Source organism: Telmatherina bonti (assembly GCF_933228915.1).
Source record: "Telmatherina bonti genome assembly, chromosome: 5".
In the NCBI taxonomy this organism is placed as follows: Eukaryota; Metazoa; Chordata; class Actinopteri; order Atheriniformes; family Telmatherinidae; genus Telmatherina; species Telmatherina bonti.
In genome coordinates, this window is record NC_136623.1 from 13,923,735 (window position 1) to 13,940,682 (window position 16,948).

The 16,948-nt window shown below is 44.3% G+C and overlaps 1 protein-coding gene across 1 annotated transcript in view; it reads right to left on the reverse strand.

Moving 5' to 3' along the window:
• Nucleotides 1-6,813, reverse strand: part of LOC306756605 (neural-cadherin) — a gene marked incomplete at both ends in the record, with an annotated part of 153,665 nt that extends 146,852 nt beyond the window's left edge. The window contains one exon of the mRNA XM_079241404.1: nucleotides 5,853-6,813. Coding sequence (XP_079097530.1) covers nucleotides 5,853-6,813 — 961 coding nt within the window. The remainder of the gene's footprint in view (nucleotides 1-5,852) is intronic.
• Nucleotides 6,814-16,948: the final 10,135 nt, after the last annotated feature.

Sequence of the window (16,948 nt, forward strand, 5' to 3'; positions counted from 1 at the left end):
AGCAAACACAACTAATTTCTACAAATAAACAGCCTAGATGCAGTTTGGATTGAGTGATTAGTCAGATTTGACCAGAACATCGAGTTGCCACCACCATCATCCAGATGTGAAGACTTTAGGCTCTTGGTTAAACATTTACTTTGGGGTGGGGGGGGTGGGGGGGGGGTCATAACAGCGTCTGGATGTCGTTTGATCCTGTCAAACAGATCAGACATGCAAGATATCAAGACATTTCAGACTGGCAAAATGTTGAATGGCAGACCTGATTAGCTTGGTTCTGAAATGTTTCTTTGTTTGCCACCCCCCCCCCCCCCCCCCCCCCCCCCCCCTCCCCACAGCATGGGTGGCTGGGGTTTAACTATCATGATAATCCTTTATGACAACTTTAATTGGGAGGCTTTGGTCAAACATTAGAGCATTGGCTTGACAGACTTCAAACTTAACCATTCATTTTTGTTTTTGTCGTGCCTTTTAATGTATTTAGATTTTTCACATTGATTTAGTATTTTTTTGTTTGTTTTTTTTACCTGATCACGATACCAAAAACAGCATTTTTTGTTTTTTACTAGTGATTTGAATCAAATACATGTGAAATTGAAATATTGCTATCTGCTTTTGAGATTAAATATAGATTAAATCTACATTTAAATCTATAGAAGCACTGAGCAGTTGCATCACAGGCACAACTACTTTGTCATTGCTGCTAAATTTAAAAAAAAAAAAAAAAAAAAAAAAAACTAGTGTCAGCAGCTTTTCATCAACCAGTTTTTGTCGTCATCAAACCATGATGGATTGACTGATTTATGTTGTGTGTGTGTGTGTTGTCAACTGCAGTATTACATAAGTAACTTGCACTTATGGTATCAGAATTGTGATTTTTTTTTTTTTGTAATCATACAAATAACTGTGCCTAACCATTCAGTTCTGGCTGTTATTTATTTTATTCCTCTATAGATTAGTGGTGTATTGACAAGCACTTCTGACTGCCATCTTTAGCTCTGAGTTAAACACAACTGTCTCCTCCAAACTATGCAGTCATCTTTTAACATTTCCCCCAAAACTGGAAATGTGCACACAGCAATGCTGTGGTCTTTAGCTTTGCAACTAAATCCCCCTCATGCGAATAGATAGAAATCACTGTTTATAAGCAGATTTTTGTTTTTATTTGAGTGAAAAGAAAAAATAAAATGGCCCACTTACACCAAAAACTCACAATTTCTTGCATATTTGAGAGGTTATTGTGCAGCTTACCAGTATCACAGAATGAATACTGGTGCAATGAATTTACAAGATTGGCTTTAGGGAAGACCCCTATGATGACGACCAACCTGGGCATGAATGTTCCCTTGCCCGGACGCGGGTTACCGGGACCCCCCTCTGGAGCCAGGCCTGGAGGCGGGGTACGAGAGCGAGCGTCTGGTGGCCGGGCCTTCGCCCATGGGGCCCGGTCGGGCTCAGCCCGAAAGGGTTACATGGGCCCCACCTCCCGTGGGCTCACCATCTGCGGGAGGAGCCGTAGGGGTCGGGTGCAATGTGAGCTGGGCAGCAGCAAGGGGCGGGGACCCTGGCGGTCCGATCCCCGGCTGCAGAAGCTGGCTCTAGGGACGTGGAACGTCACCTCTCTGGTGGGGAAGGAGCCTGAGCTTGTGCGCGAGGTTGAGCGGTTCCGACTAGATATAGTTGGACTCACCTCGACGCATGGCTTGGGCTCTGGAACCAGTACCCTCGAGAGGGGCTGGACCTTCTTCCACTCTGGAGTTGCTCATGGTGAGAGGCGCCGAGCAGGTGTGGGCATTCTCATCAGCCCCCAGCTTGGTGCCTGCACGTTGGGGTTTACCCCGGGGGATGAAAGGGTAGTTTCCCTCCGCCTTCGGGTGGGGGGACGGGTCCTGACTGTTGTCTGTGCTTATGCACCGAACAGCAGTTCAGAGTACCCACCCTTTCTGGGGTCCTTGGAGGGAGTGCTGGAGGGTGCTCCTTCTGGGGACTCCATTGTTCTGCTGGGGGACTTCAATGCTCACGTGGGCAATGACAGTGAGACCTGGAGGGGAGTGATTGGGAGGCATGGTCCCCCCCCTCTGAACCCAAATGGTGTTTTGTTATTGGACTTCTGTGCTCGTCATGGATTGTCTATAACGAACACCATGTTCCAGCATAAGAGTGTCCATATGTACACCTGGCATCAGGATTCCCTGGGCCGCAGTTCGATGATCGACTTTGTAGTCGTATCGTCGGACCTGCGGCCACATGCCTTGGACACTCGGGTGAAGAGGGGGCGGAGCTGTCAACTGATCACCACCTGGTGGTGAGTTGGCTCAGGTGGTGGGGGAGGAAGCCGGTCAGAGCTGGCAGGCCCAAACATGTTGTGAGGGTCTGCTGGGAACGTCTGGCTGAGTCCCCTGTCAGAGTGAGCTTCAACTCCCACCTTCAGCAGAGCTACGAACATGTCCCGAGTGAGGCGGGGGACATTGAGTCCGAATGGGCTGTGTTCCGTGCCTCTATTGCTGAGGCGGCCAGCCGGAGCTGTGGCTGTAAGGTCGTTGGTGCCTGTCGTGGCGGTAATCCCAGGACTCGTTGGTGGACACCAGCAGTGAGGGATGCCGTCAAGCTGAAGAAGGAGTCCTATCGGGCCTTCTTGGCCTGTGGGACTCTGGAGGCAGCTGATGGGTACCGACGGGCTAAACGGCATGCGGCTTCGGCTGTTGCCGAGGCAAAAACTCGGGCATGGGAGGAGTTCGGCGAGGCCATGGAGAAAGACTTCCGGACGGCTTCGAGGAGATTCTGGTCCACCATCCGGCGGCTCAGGAGGGGGAAGCAGTGCTCCATCAATACTGTGTACAGTGGAGGTGGGGAGCTGCTGACCTCAACTCGGGACGTTGTGGGTCGGTGGAGGGAATACTTCGAAGACCTCCTCAATCCTACCAACACGTCTTCCGATGAGGAAGCAGAGCTGGGGGACTCAGGGGTGGACCCTCCTACCTCTGGGGCTGAAGTCGCTGAGGTGGTCAAAAAGCTCCTTGGCGGCAAGGCCCCGGGGGTGGATGAGATCCGCCCGGAGTTCCTTAAGGCTCTGGATGCTGTGGGGCTGTCCTGGCTGACACGCCTCTGCAGCATCGCGTGGACATCGGGGGCAGTACCGCTGGATTGGCAGACTGGGGTGGTGGTCCCCCTTTTTAAGAAGGGGGACCGGAGGGTGTGTTCCAATTACAGGGGAATCACACTCCTCAGCCTCCCTGGTAAGGTCTATTCAGGGGTCCTGGAGAGGAGGGTCCGCCGGATAGTCGAATCCCGGATTGAGGAGGAGCAGTGTGGTTTTCGTCCTGGTCGTGGAACAGTGGACCAGCTCTATACCCTCTCTGGGGTCCTGGAGGGGGCATGGGAGTTTGCCCAACCAGTCTACATGTGCTTTGTGGACCTGGAGAAGGCATTCGACCGTGTCCCCTGGGGGCTCCTGTGGAGGGTACTCCGGGAGTATGGGGTACCGGACCCCCTTGTACGAGCTGTCCGGTCCCTGTACGACAGGTGTCAGAGCTTGGTCCGCATTGGCGGTAGTAAGTCGGACTCGTTTCCGGTGAGGGTTGGACTCCGCCAAGGCTGCCCTTTATCACCGATTCTGTTCATAACTTATATGGACAGAATTTCTAGGCGCAGCCGAGGTGTTGAGGGGATCCGACTTGGTGGCCTCAGGATTGGGTCCCTGCTTTTTGCGGATGACGTGGTCCTGTTGGCTTCATCTGGTCGTGATCTCCAGCTCTCGCTTGAGTGATTCGCGGCTGAGTGTGAAGCGGCTGGGATGAGAATCAGCACCTCAAAATCTGAGACCATGGTCCTCAGCCGGAATAGGGTGGATTGCCCTCTCCGGGTCGGGAGTCAGGTCCTGCCTCAAGTGGAGGAGTTTAAATATCTCGGGGTCTTGTTCACGAGTGAGGGAAGGATGGAGCGCGAGATCGACAGACGGATCGGTGCGGCGTCTGCAGTAATGCGGGCTCTGCGCCGGTCTGTCGTGGTGAAGAAGGAGCTGAGCCAGAAGGTGAAGCTCTCGATTTACCAGTCGATCTACGTTCCTACCCTCAAAGAACGAGATCTCGTATACAGGCAGCTGAAATGAGTTTCCTCCGCAGGGTGGCCGGGCTCTCCCTTAGAGATAGGGTGAGGAGCTCAGTCATCCGGGAGGGGCTCAGAGTAGAGCCGCTGCTCCTTCGCATCGAGAGGAACCAGTTGAGGTGGCTCGGGCATCTGGTCAGGATGCCTCCTGGACGCCTCCCTGGTGAGGTGTTCCAGGCACGTCCCTCTGGGAGGAGACCCCGGGGAAGACCCAGGACACGCTGGAGGGATTATATTTCTCGGCTGGCCTGGGAACGCCTCGGGATCCCCCCCGCAAATGTTGGCAAATGTGGCTGGGGAGAGGGAAGTCTGGGCTTCCCTGCTTAGGCTGCTGCCCCCGCGACCCGACCCCGGATAAGCGGCAGAAGATGGATGGATGGATGGATGGCTTTAGGGAAGGAGGCAGTTCTCTGAACTGAGCCTATACCGGGCAGAGCTTACACCAAGCAAGTTTAAATATTCATTTAAGCTTTACCATGCTATGTAAGCAGATTTGTTAAAGCACAATAAATAATGATTGTAGCCAACAGCTATGCGAAATTGAAGGGAAATAAAGTATGATATTGTTAGAGGGAGAACTTTAAAATGAAATCCAAAGCTATCCTTCAGTTTAACAGCAATAACCTTAATTCAGCCTTCATTACAAAGGCGGCAGACTAAAAAGGTGTTTCAGAAAGCTCTGACACAACTTGTATTGGTGTTTAGAATGAGTGATCTTCATCAATGCAAAGAAAAACTGCAGGAAAACAAAAAACTAGGAATGAAGAGAATAAAGAGTCCTCCAAAAAACTATACTTTCTTCAAATGCCTTTAGCCATCTGAATAATCTGCTTCACTCAGGACTCTTTGGAGAATTATTTGTCCTGAAAAGGATATCTGCAAGTGTGTGTGTCAGCTATGAGGCTAAAATCTGTGGTTTTTGGGGTGTGTTTGCTCTCTCTCTCACCTTATACACTAAACACTGTCAGTTCTGTTTGTCCTTTAACAACTTGCTGGCAACACACACCGTCTGACCTTCTCTCGCACACACTTGGCAGTGTTGTGTGGAGTGTTGTAAGGAATGAATGAAAGAGTGGAAAGTAGTCGGTGATGGCTGAGGTCAATTCAAATTCTGCTGGAAAAATGCCAACACGCAAGCACAGGCGCAGCTGAATGAAGGAACACCACAGACCTGAAAGGAAAAATATTTGCTACGACTTTGCATGAAATCATTTTAGACGTGAGCAGGAAAACTGGAAAATATCAACTGTAAGACTATAGCTGTTTGTTTAGACACGTTATAATATTATTTTCATGTAAATCATATGAGCTTTAGTGGCCTCTGACCTCTGACCCCTGGATATAAAACTCCAGGCTAAAGCTTACATTTAGTATCACATCCATAATAAAATAGCACCTCAGGAAACTTAAAGAGTTGTTTTTTGTTTCCTATTATCTGCACACTGAATACATCTGATTTAGTTTGAGAGCAAACAAATAAGTCTGGATTTGAAATACTATTTAAAAAAAAAACAAAAAACAAAAAAAAAAAACAACTCACACCTAAACTATGCAGACTAACCCTAATAACAGCTGGCAGGAACTTCGCCGAAGTGTTTTAAAAGGGATTAAGATGATTTTTTTTGTGTGTGGATCTGCACACAATAGGTATGTTGTGACAACAAAATTTGACACAGCATTACATCCTGCAGGTAAACCTCATCACCGTTGCGCTTTTACGCACGGAGAGAAAAAGAGCGGTGCCTTACCTCTGAGGTTCTGGATCTTCACCACCACTTCCGCTGGTTCCCGCAGACTGCGCGCCAGGTACAGACGTCCCGAGTCCCTTTCTATCTGTACAGGCGAGTTAGCTTCGGATATCACCTCAAACCAACGCTGGTCGAACTTCTGGTCCGGCACTGTGAACACCAGGTCCCCAACTCGAACGTGGTCTGGAATGGTCACTGTGTAGGTCAAGTCCTCGGACAGGGCGCGGGGCCTCCGGTGCGCTCTGGTGGATCGACGGACATTGACGCGCAGAAACACCGGCTCACCTGTCAAAGTAACATCTCCGCCATCCTTGACATAAAGGCGCAGAGTTACGTGTTTGACCCCGAGTAGGGATCTGACAAGCCTCACCTGTCCAGTTTGTGGAACCACGTGGAGCAGGTTAGACTCCGGAGATGCGTAAAAAATTACGCGTCCGTTCTTCTCCGCGTCTCCATCTTTCGCGTCAAAGCTCGCCAGCTCCGTTCCAAGAGCCGTAAGCTCGTCTACCTCAATGGTTTTGTTTCCGCTGGTGAACCTTGGTATATTGTCGTTTCTGTCTGACACTTCGACCTGGACCACGACTCGTCTCCTCTGACACGGTGGAGAGAGCTCCACCGACAGCTCGTACATCGCTATAAACTCTCGATCCAGAGCTTTGGAGGACACTAAACCCAAATGCCCCTGGTAGTCCTGCTGACCCTGGTGGTGAACTAACCTAAAATCCGACGCATAATCCCCGTTAAGACTGGCAGTGAGGTCCACACCGGGGCATCCTTGGGCAGTGAGCGGAATCACAACCCCATCCACCGGCGTCCCAGCCGGGAAGTTCTCGGGTATTTTGCCGAAATAGCGCACTGGATGCCGATGCTGCGCTGCGAGAAACACCGGTGTGGCATGGATCAGCAGGAGCTGGAGCAGGTGAGTATGCAGGAGAAATGGTCCTGTTGCAGCTTTGGTCATGTTTCCATCAAACCGTTATTATTTGCAGATGACAACAAAGCGTCCGCAAGAAGCACGAAAATGCGTCTGACCCCTAAAGATGTCCAATTAAAATATGTTTAGGGGTAAAAATTAGATCTAAAAGTCATCTAAAACCACAACAAAAAAAGGTTAAAAAAAAAATCAAACAATGTCTTTTTTTAATCAGCCCCTAATTAAATCCTATAAAGCTATCTCTGTGTCATGCGTGAGAAGAGATCAAAGTCCATCCAGTGCGCAACAGAAACTGTTGATGCCGACACGTCTGTCTGTTATTTCATTCAATCAAGAAGAACTTAGTGGAGAAAAAAATATTAATTTCCCCAGTAAACCTGGAGAAAATAAATTAGTACAAACAGAAGTTGTACTTAGAGTAAAAAGCTTTCCTTCTCAGTTCAGTTCAAATATTTTCCTATACTGAAGATGCTGATGACGCGCAAAATTGTTCCACAGTGTCCAGAGCGACTCCATCGGAGGATAGATCAGACTAACAGCCACAGAGAGACCCAACTCGCTCCATGTGGCTCAGTCACACCGCCCACTGCCCCGGAGAACAGAAACCAATCACGGAGCAAGAGCGGACTGAGTGACAGGACGCTGGGCCCGCCCACTGGAAAGCCGACGCCGCTGTCAGAGAGCGAGCGTGAGAGAGGCAAAAAGAAGGGAAGCAAGAGGATGAGGTAAAACCGTTTCCAGTCTTGACCCTGACTAGTCTGACACCTATTTCAATCAAGCCTGATGAGCCATGATAATCTAGCAGGTCAGTTACTCATCACACAGCAATGAGATGCATGACTGAATCATGAAGAAACCTTCTCAGAGAGTTCCCCCATGTTGATTTTTTCAAAACTAATTTAACTTAAACTTTAAAGTAATTAAATATTCGCTATTACATTGCACATTCAGGGTGTATCTTGAAAGGAAAAGTATTGTTACTTATATGAAACTGGCATGAAGCCACAGTGAAGTTTTTGTGGAGTTTTCATTGTGAAGGAGATGTATCATTTTCATGCTACATGACAGAACTTTGGCATGAAATGTCAAAAGTTTTTTTCTGCTTTTTAGTGTTTATCAGTGAAACAATGTCAAATATGCACAAAGTTTGGGTGTATATTTATGTTCAACAGTGATGGGGATTGTCGTCAGTTAAATATGAGCACCACACCCATTTTATTAACCATCTCAAATACAACAGCAGTGATTTACAAGCAAATGTATAGAACTTGCAAGTGGCATACAATACTTTCTGGATGTGTAAAAATGTCCAAATGCCTTCTTCTACCTGCTGTAAGACATAACATGACCTTCAACCTAAGCAGCCGTATAGATTTGTCCTCTGTAAAGATCATATAATGGAAATAAAAGATTAATGTTATCACTCTGATGTCTTACACTCACAGACTGCTGTTTTGAAGCCTCCAGTTTGACCTTTGGCCATCACTATAGGGTTTTTAAAGACACAAGTGACAAGAGAGGCATTGGTTAGATGCCACACAAGTCATGTTTGACCTAAAGTGACAGCTATTGCCTGGTTTTTTTTTTTTCTGTACCAGGCATGTTTATATTTGCAGCAAAGTTAAACATTTCAAAATAAGATATAGGTCTGTGTTGGGCCTGTGATGGACTGGCAGCCTGTTCAGAATGTACCCTGCCTCCTGCCTGCTAATTTCTGGGTTAAGCTCCTGCGTCCACAAGGCCCTGAATTGTAATAAGGGCTATAGAAAATGAATGAAGGAATTAATAAAGGAACATAGAAACCACGGTGCACATCTGGAAATACACTGGTCAGACATCAGCTGGAAACAATTGGTGCATCACATCATTTTAATCTTTGCCCAGTCAGACATGATTCATAAAGTTGTTTCCATCCCACCTCAAGTTTTCTTTAAAAAAAAAAAAAAAAAAATCTCAATCAAATGCTAAATGTGATATAGTATTTCATCCAATTTTTGCATCTTTTTTACCTCATTGTGGTGAATTCGGATTTCTGTAACAGCTCAACATTTGGTTCCACTCTGCTGGTGTCAAAGTTTCTTCCTCTTTTACTTTCACACGATGTAGAAAGTCTTCCTCTTTATTTCTTTTCATTTTGTTATGGTTTTTGTTGAATCCAGGCTGCATTTCAGCCCCGCTTTAAAACGTGCATGTCCTTTGCCTGCAGTAATGACGGGGAGAAGCAGCAGTGTAATTTATCGGCGGGGATCTTTTCAATAACAGTCATTTGTTGAGATCAATATCTTTTTTCTCTCTTAGTGCTTCAAGGATTGAAACTGACGTAAGGTCTCATTCTTCTGACATTTTCCTCTCTGTTAGAGATCAAATCAAGCGTGTGTGTGCATTATTCAGGAATTCCTTCTGAAGGTTTCAGAAATGAGAAATTGTCTGCACATGTGTTTTTTTTTTCTTTCTTTTTTATTACTGCTTACAGTAAAAGCAAAAATGGAAATTGTCTCCAGTCTTTGATCAGTGGAATGAGAGTGAGTGAAAAGATGTGATGGAGAGATGATACACAGAATGGAAAACATTGCTGTAATATCCGAACAGAAAGTTTTGGTTTGCTCCCATTAGTGTTCAAATGTTGAAGGTAGACTGTAATAAGTTTTTCTGGAAATGATTCCAAACCCACTAACTTGTCCTTCCTGTATCTAAATGTATATTTTGATATAATTTCCCTTGTTACCAAAAGAGATCCAATCCAAACCTGAAAACATTATTTAAAATACAGCTGACTTCCTAAACTGTCATCTATATATAAAAGCACAATATTGCTGTTATATTGGTAACTCATCCAATTTAGTAGTTTCTTCAATATTTATCGCTATTTGAGGCCTTTAATTAAAACCAATTTCAATGAGTCTTAGACTTTCACCAGCTGAATTCAACTGGCTGTCTGAAAAGGTGACTCCATAAGTAAGTTCAAGTTTAATCAAGAAGTGCCCGAAGTCTGATGGTGTTACTATTGTGCCTCATTCCTGAGTAAACAGAGGGACACTCTGAGTGCATACAAATGATTTTTAAATGTAGGCTACATCAATAATGTTTTGTGCAGAGAAATATTTTTAGCCCAAGGCATTACGTGACAGTTACATTCTGCTTAATAGCACAATGTTACATAGTAACAACTGGATGTCAACACACTGGCCATTTGGAATGTGCATGTAGCTGATGCAGCAAATAAATGCAAGAGGAAGCTAGAAAAAAAAAACATGACAAAAGCAACAGAGCAGGAGATGTGATGATTCCACATCTGACTGACTTTTACCATCTGGAGAGAGCTCAGAGAAGAGACAGGATGAAAGACAGATGCAGAATTAGCATTCGTTTATAGACAAATTATGGATGCCAAAATATAAATGACCGTGAACCAGTACGCGTAGTTGTCCACTCATGAGTCACAAACTTCATTTCTGTTGTGGTTGTTTTGTTTTTTTTTTCATTTAATCCTTGTGTTCTAGAAAAGCATATGTCATTAGAGCTCAAACACTGGACAGCTGTACATACATATGTGACTTAAAGGTTTTGAGAAAATCTAATCAAGTTCACCTGGATGGGTTATAGTGCATTTTATGTACATTATGGCATGATACAAAAAGCTGAATATTGCAGACATTTTGTCAGTGGTGCATGTTGTTGAGGTAAGCAATGGATTTACTCATAGACAAACCTGTGTTGCTACTGGCAGCAATGAGAAATGAGAAGGCAAGTACTCGTGTCATAACAAGGTGGTTACTCAGACTGAAGAGATTTGCTCCATGATTCGTTTTCAATTAACATTCTGTCAAGTCACTTCAGTCAACATAAAACCCCAAATAAAGCAGATCTGCTGCATTGTCTTTAAGACATCTTGAGTACAACATTTTTGTTGAGGTCACAATGATCAATGAAGCATTTTTTGCTTTTGCAATTTAGCTTCAGGTCTCTGCAGCTCATGTAGCTGTGATCCGTTGCTTTGGGCCTCAGTCTGTTCATGTTGATTTGTCTAAGTAGCCTCACATGCACTCAGGCGACATGATGGCTGCAGCCTCCAATCAATCGGTCATGCTTCTTCAAGTCTTCCATCAGGAAAACTTCAAAGGGGTCTGAGCTGGAAGCAGCTTTCACCACCTTATTGCACAGAGGAGAAGACAAAAAAAATGCTCATAAAGACAAAGAACATTATAAATGAGACTGACTTCATCAGGATGCCTGCATGGGTGAAAAATAAATTATGATTCTTCTTTACAATGTCTATTTTGTGGACAAGACATCCCAGAAGCATGTCGACTTTATAAATTACGGATTAAATGTCTCTAAGCAGCAAAATCCCTCTTACACCTGTGTTCACATTAGTTTTGGTTGATTGGATTTTAGCTTTTTTTGGTTTTTACTCTATAAACACGAGGGACTTGTCAACTTTCAGAGGAAATTTGCTACATTGTTGTCAAATCTGCATGAAATCCAGTCTTTTATTGTGTTCATTATACCTCAAAATCTAAGAATTTCTCCCGTTTTAAAAAATGAGCTAAAGGTGTCTTCATGTATCCTCATGTTTTGTTGGTTTCACCTATAAAAAAAAAAAAAAGTCACATCTACAGTTAGATAAAAATGGCAGGTTTAATTTGTCAGTGATGCTAATTGCAATCTCAGACATTACCTGAAACTATGGTTTTGACCCACAATATCCCATAACAGGCTGCGGCTCAGTTACACTCACTGATGATGTATGTTTTTTACCCTAGGGCCTCTTTGCTAAATATACCCGTTGTACTACACACACCTTGACAACCTGCGATCACACTGGGCTCATTTTATTATACTGCATGATGGGATTTTACCACATGCAAATGAGTTTAATTAAGCCGAAACTTATTAGTCATCGGGGTGTAAGTGAATGGATATGTAAATGTGCAGCGGCGCGGATGAAAATCAGATCACATGTATAATAGGATGGAAGATAAAGAGGTGTAATAGCACAGCAGTGAGCTTGCAGCGTGTCATTAACCGCTAAATAGATGACGCCGTGTAAACATGATTACCTCCGAGCTGGTCTAGACAGGGGAAAAGGGGATTATGTGAGATAATCATCACTGCAAAGAAGGATGACACATTGTTTAAATAAAACATTCAGTCTATCTTAGATGTTTCATTTTTCTCAACAAGTTTCCTCCTGACCTGGACAAAGAGCTGGATCACATTCATGACTCCTCCTCTTCAAAGGGGAGAAAGAAAAAAGTGAGTGAGCCGTGGTGAAAGAGATGACTGAGTGGCTTTGACGTGAAATTCAACACCGCAACCTCTGTCGCACTGCCTCACTGTCAGCCTGGACTGCTGTGATTAGGCTTCAGACATCTGTTTGACACAGAAGAGGAGTGGTTGAAAGGTTGATGGCTTAAATCCTCAGACTCTGTTTCTGTGCAGAAATGAAATCAATAGTTTTAGCTTAAGATTATTAAAATATTACTGTATGACTACATTTCCAAAATTAAACTTCATCCAGATCTTCTGAATCTTTTCAAGATATTATGCTGATAAATCATTTGCGCACGTGGTCTTTAATAAAGCAGTGAGTTCCTGCCCATTTAATAACTATGTCTCTCTGGGATCCTTTGTTCACTTTAAAAAAAACAACAAAAAAAGAAATGAATAATTCATTCCAGTTATGTTATTAATCTGTTGCCCGTTTGCTCAGTTTCAGCAGGTGTATTTTCAGACTGGCAGGAAACAGAGCATCTAGAGAATTTTGTAAAAGCACAGTAATTACAGTAATGGCAGAAGCTCCTGGCATGCTCTCACCACACCCTCCCACAACAAATATGCATCCAGCAGCAAAGATATAAGCAACAGATAGAAGCAAAACCCAAACTAGAGCAAATATTTGTGTTGAATTACTGGATGCCACTTTTGGGGAGTAAAGAATGGATATTTGGTGCAGACAATGCAACTTTTCTTCAGCACTGATAAGTAAAAAACCTTTTGTTGTCTTGTTGTGTTTAAGGTGGGATGCTAAGCCTCTGCTGTTTGGCACATGTAGATTACCAAATAACAGCAGCAGGTTACCAAGGATACCTTTTTTGAACTGATGTAGCACAGCTCACATCCAAAGAGTTTTTGTAGTGTTTCCATATTTCCTATAACATTTCCATGGAACTGAGGTAATCATGTAACGTAAACTGTACATGTATGAAGGTATATGTGTTATACACAAGTAGTAACTTCAACTTAACTTACACAAAATTAAATATATCAATTTTGTTTTGAAGTACGAGTAAATACTTTTTAGCAAAACTGTCCCCTTGTTGTGATACTTTCTCATGCTCAAAATTACAAAAGCCTCCTTCAAATAACATACAAACCTGTGAGTTATTTTAGGAATTAGGTGATTTCATTTCTTTCTAATGAAGTTGCATAATTGAAATGATCGGAGAAAGGACCCAAAAGCAGCACAAGAGATCTGGGCAGGTTAACAGTCTTTATTTTAGCCACTTGGTGAGGTTCGGTGCTGGAGTTGAACTCTGGTTCCCAATGAGCAGAGCAGAGCAACTTTCCTCTGGGCCGACAGAGTAGCCACCTAGCACAACAAGGTGAGTGAAGATCCACAACTCACGGTTGGGGGTCCTCCAGGACAGAAACCCAGTAACCACTGGGGAGCAGGCTCCAAGGGCAAGGCAGGAAGCGGAAGTCGGGGACGGATCAGGTCGGTAACGGGCAGGCAATTGTGGTCGGAGTGCTGGAAGGTCAGGCATGAGAGCAATGACAATCTGGTAGTGAGTGAATGGTGGAGGCTGCATATATGCGCAGGCTGAACTGATGGGGATTGTGAACAGGTGGCAGAGGCAGGTGAGAGCAGTGAACTGATTAGGGGTGTGGCAAGCAGCAATGTTGGAGGAAGCAAGGCTGATTGTGACACATAATAAAATAAGAAAAGGGGAAAATAATGTCAGAAAAATATAACAAAGACAAAACTTAAGAACAAAATTTTAAAAAAGAAATTACGGAAGCGTAGAGCTGTCATCCTCATAAAAAAAAAGTTTGGGCCTTATTACGTTATAACGGGATAATTTTATTGTAAAAACGTGAAACTATCACGTTATAACGTGATGAGTTTATTGTAAAAACGTGAAACATATCATGTATCTGACAACGTGAACTTGGTAATTTTCGACTTCAGATGAGGAAATTGTGTGCGGGGTGGATAGGAGATCACAAATGGCTCATTTACAGGACTTGAAAGAGTTTTTCTTCATACTTGGGTTGAGACATTGTGAAATTATGGTGCTTTGGAACACTTTCGATCCATTATAATAAATATGCGTAGTTTAAGGACAGTTTTAAAAGGCATGGGTCTGTACAGAAGGAAAAATGAGTCCAATCCCCATGACGTGGCATAATTTCTCATTGAAACTTGAGCGGCACGAGAATCGCTATGAATGCAAACATCATCGGTGCATCCAAGTACCATCTATCCACCCCTCCTCTACCGCTTATCGGGGGTCTGATCGCAGGGGCAGCAGCATAACCAGGGAAGTCCCCCTCCCCAGCCACATTCGCCAACTCTGCGGGGGGGGGGGGGGGTCCCAAGGCGCTCCCGGGCCAGCTGAGAGATGTAAACCCTTCAGCGTTCAAGTGGTTATACGTTTTTACAATAAAACTATCACGTTATAACGTGATACGTTTCACGTTTTTACAATAAAACTATCACGTTATAACATGATACGTTTCATGTTTTTACAATAAACTATCACGTTATAACGTGATACGTTTCACGTTTTTACAATAAAACTATCATGTTATAACGTAATAAGGCCCAAACTTTTTTTTATGAGGATGACAGCTCTACGCTTCCGTAAGAAATAAAAAATAAAAATAATGATTAAAAAAAACAACAACAAACAAATATATGGTATCACTTTCTTTTCCACAAGATCATTTTAAGTCCATATGGCAGGAATTAACATAGTATATTTGATATTTCACTGCAAACTGCAAAGAATATGTGGTCCCACTCTTTATTTGCTTCTCCTGTGTACCTTTCTGGGATCATTTTAAGAACTTGGATCACTGGATTTAAAACATCTGTTCAGTCCTTATCCCTAAAGCATATTTTAGATTAAAGATATTGAATTTTAGGTTGATTGCCTGACATACATTCATGCATGTAAATTCCAATGTGGAGAAAAAAAAGGTGTTCCAACATAATGAGTTTTCTTTTGAACTTCACTACAGTGTGTCTTTAGAGTTGACACATGCCAATCCAAGAGGGTTCTGGTCTGGCCAGTTCTTCTGACTGGTGTAGACGCAGGAACAAGGTGCTTTGATCCCACATGTTTGCCAGACGTACTACTTCTAGAGCTTCCTGAAACTCCTGGACTCTACACTATTACTTTTCATGTGATCATGATTGTGTGTGTGCACTGCACTAAAGCAACAATTCTAAAAAATAAAGTTTGAACTCAATCCGTCCATCCATCCATCTTCTGCCGCTTATCCGGGATTGGGTCGCAGGGGCAGCAGCCTAAGCAGGGAAGCCCGGACATGCTCAGCTCCTTCTTCACCACAACAGACCAGTGCAGAATCTGCATTACTGCACATGTTGCACCGATCCGTCTGTCGATCTCGCACTCTATCCTTCCCTCACTCGGGAACAAGACTTCAAGACATTTAAACTCCTCCACATGAGGCAGGACCTCACTCCTGACCCGGAAAGGACAATCCACCCTATTCTAATTGAGGACTATGGTCTCAGATTTGGAGGTGCTGATTCTCATCCTAGCCCCTTCACACTCAGCTGCAAATTGCTCAAGCAACACAGTATTGATGGAACACTGCTTCCCCGTCCTGAGTCACCGGATGGTGGACCAGAATCATCTCCAAGCCATCCGGAAGTCGTTTTCCATAGCCTCGCTGAACTCCTCCTATGCCCAACTTTTTGCTTTGGTGACAGCCAAAGCCGCATCCCGCTTAGCCAAATCTTACTGTCATTGCCCACGTTAACATTGAAGTACCCTAGCAGATCAAGGAAGTCCCCAGAAGGAGCACCCTCCAACCCTCCCTCCAAGGACTACAGAAAGGGTGGGTATTCTGAATTGCCGTTCGGTGCATAAGCACAGACTAGAGTCAAGACCTGTCCCCTCACCCAAAGGTGGAGGGAAACTACCCTTTCGTCTACTGGGGTAAACCCTTATGTTCAGGCACCAAGCCGGGGGCTAATGTAAACGCCCACACCTGCTCGGTGCCTCTCACCATGAACAACTTCAGAGTGGAAGATAGGTTCAGCCAATCTCGAGGGTACTGGTTCCAGAGCCCAAGCTATGTGTCGAAGTGAGCCCAACTATATCTAGATAGAACCGCTCAAAGGCCCGGCCACCAGACGCTTGCTCTCATGCCCCACCACCAGGCCTGGCTCCAGGGGAGGGCCCTGGTGACCTCCGTCAGGGCAAAGGAACATTTCCGCCCATGGTCGCTGCCATCATAGGGGTCTTTGAGCCGCACTTAGTCTGGTCCCTTCCCTAGACACCTGTTTGCCATGGGTGACCCTACCAGGGGCATAAAGCCCCCGACAACATAGCTGCTAGGATCCTCAGGACACATAAACCCCTCCACCTCAATAAGGTGGTGGCTCACAGAAAAGTCTGAACTTGGTTTGTAAAATCATTCATTGAATACGCATTTGTATTTCATTTTTCTCCCACATTTGACATAAGTCCCATATTCTAAGAATGCAGATAATCAGAAATAAGGAACAAATGACTACTCTTTCATGAAAATGCCAAATATGTGTGGAATTGCATAGAATTTTACTTCCTGGAAAATCAGTAGACATGATAATAATCACAAAAATCAACATTGTCCCTTTATTTGCATTTTCCTCTGTTTACATTTGCTTTATATCATTTTTAAGAATTATCGGGCCATTTAGGAAGACATTTTAGACAATAGATTAAATATTCTGTAGAAATTGCAGAGTCCTGTCTACTTCTGATATTCTGATACAAAAGCCAAAAAAAAAAAAAAAAAAAATATATATATATATAGGGCATTTGCTGCCAGCCAAGTGAAATACAGGTCATACAGATGGACTTTGAAGACCACTCGGTGTTGCACCATGCAGCAGACAGCAGCAACTGCTTCTATCAACTTT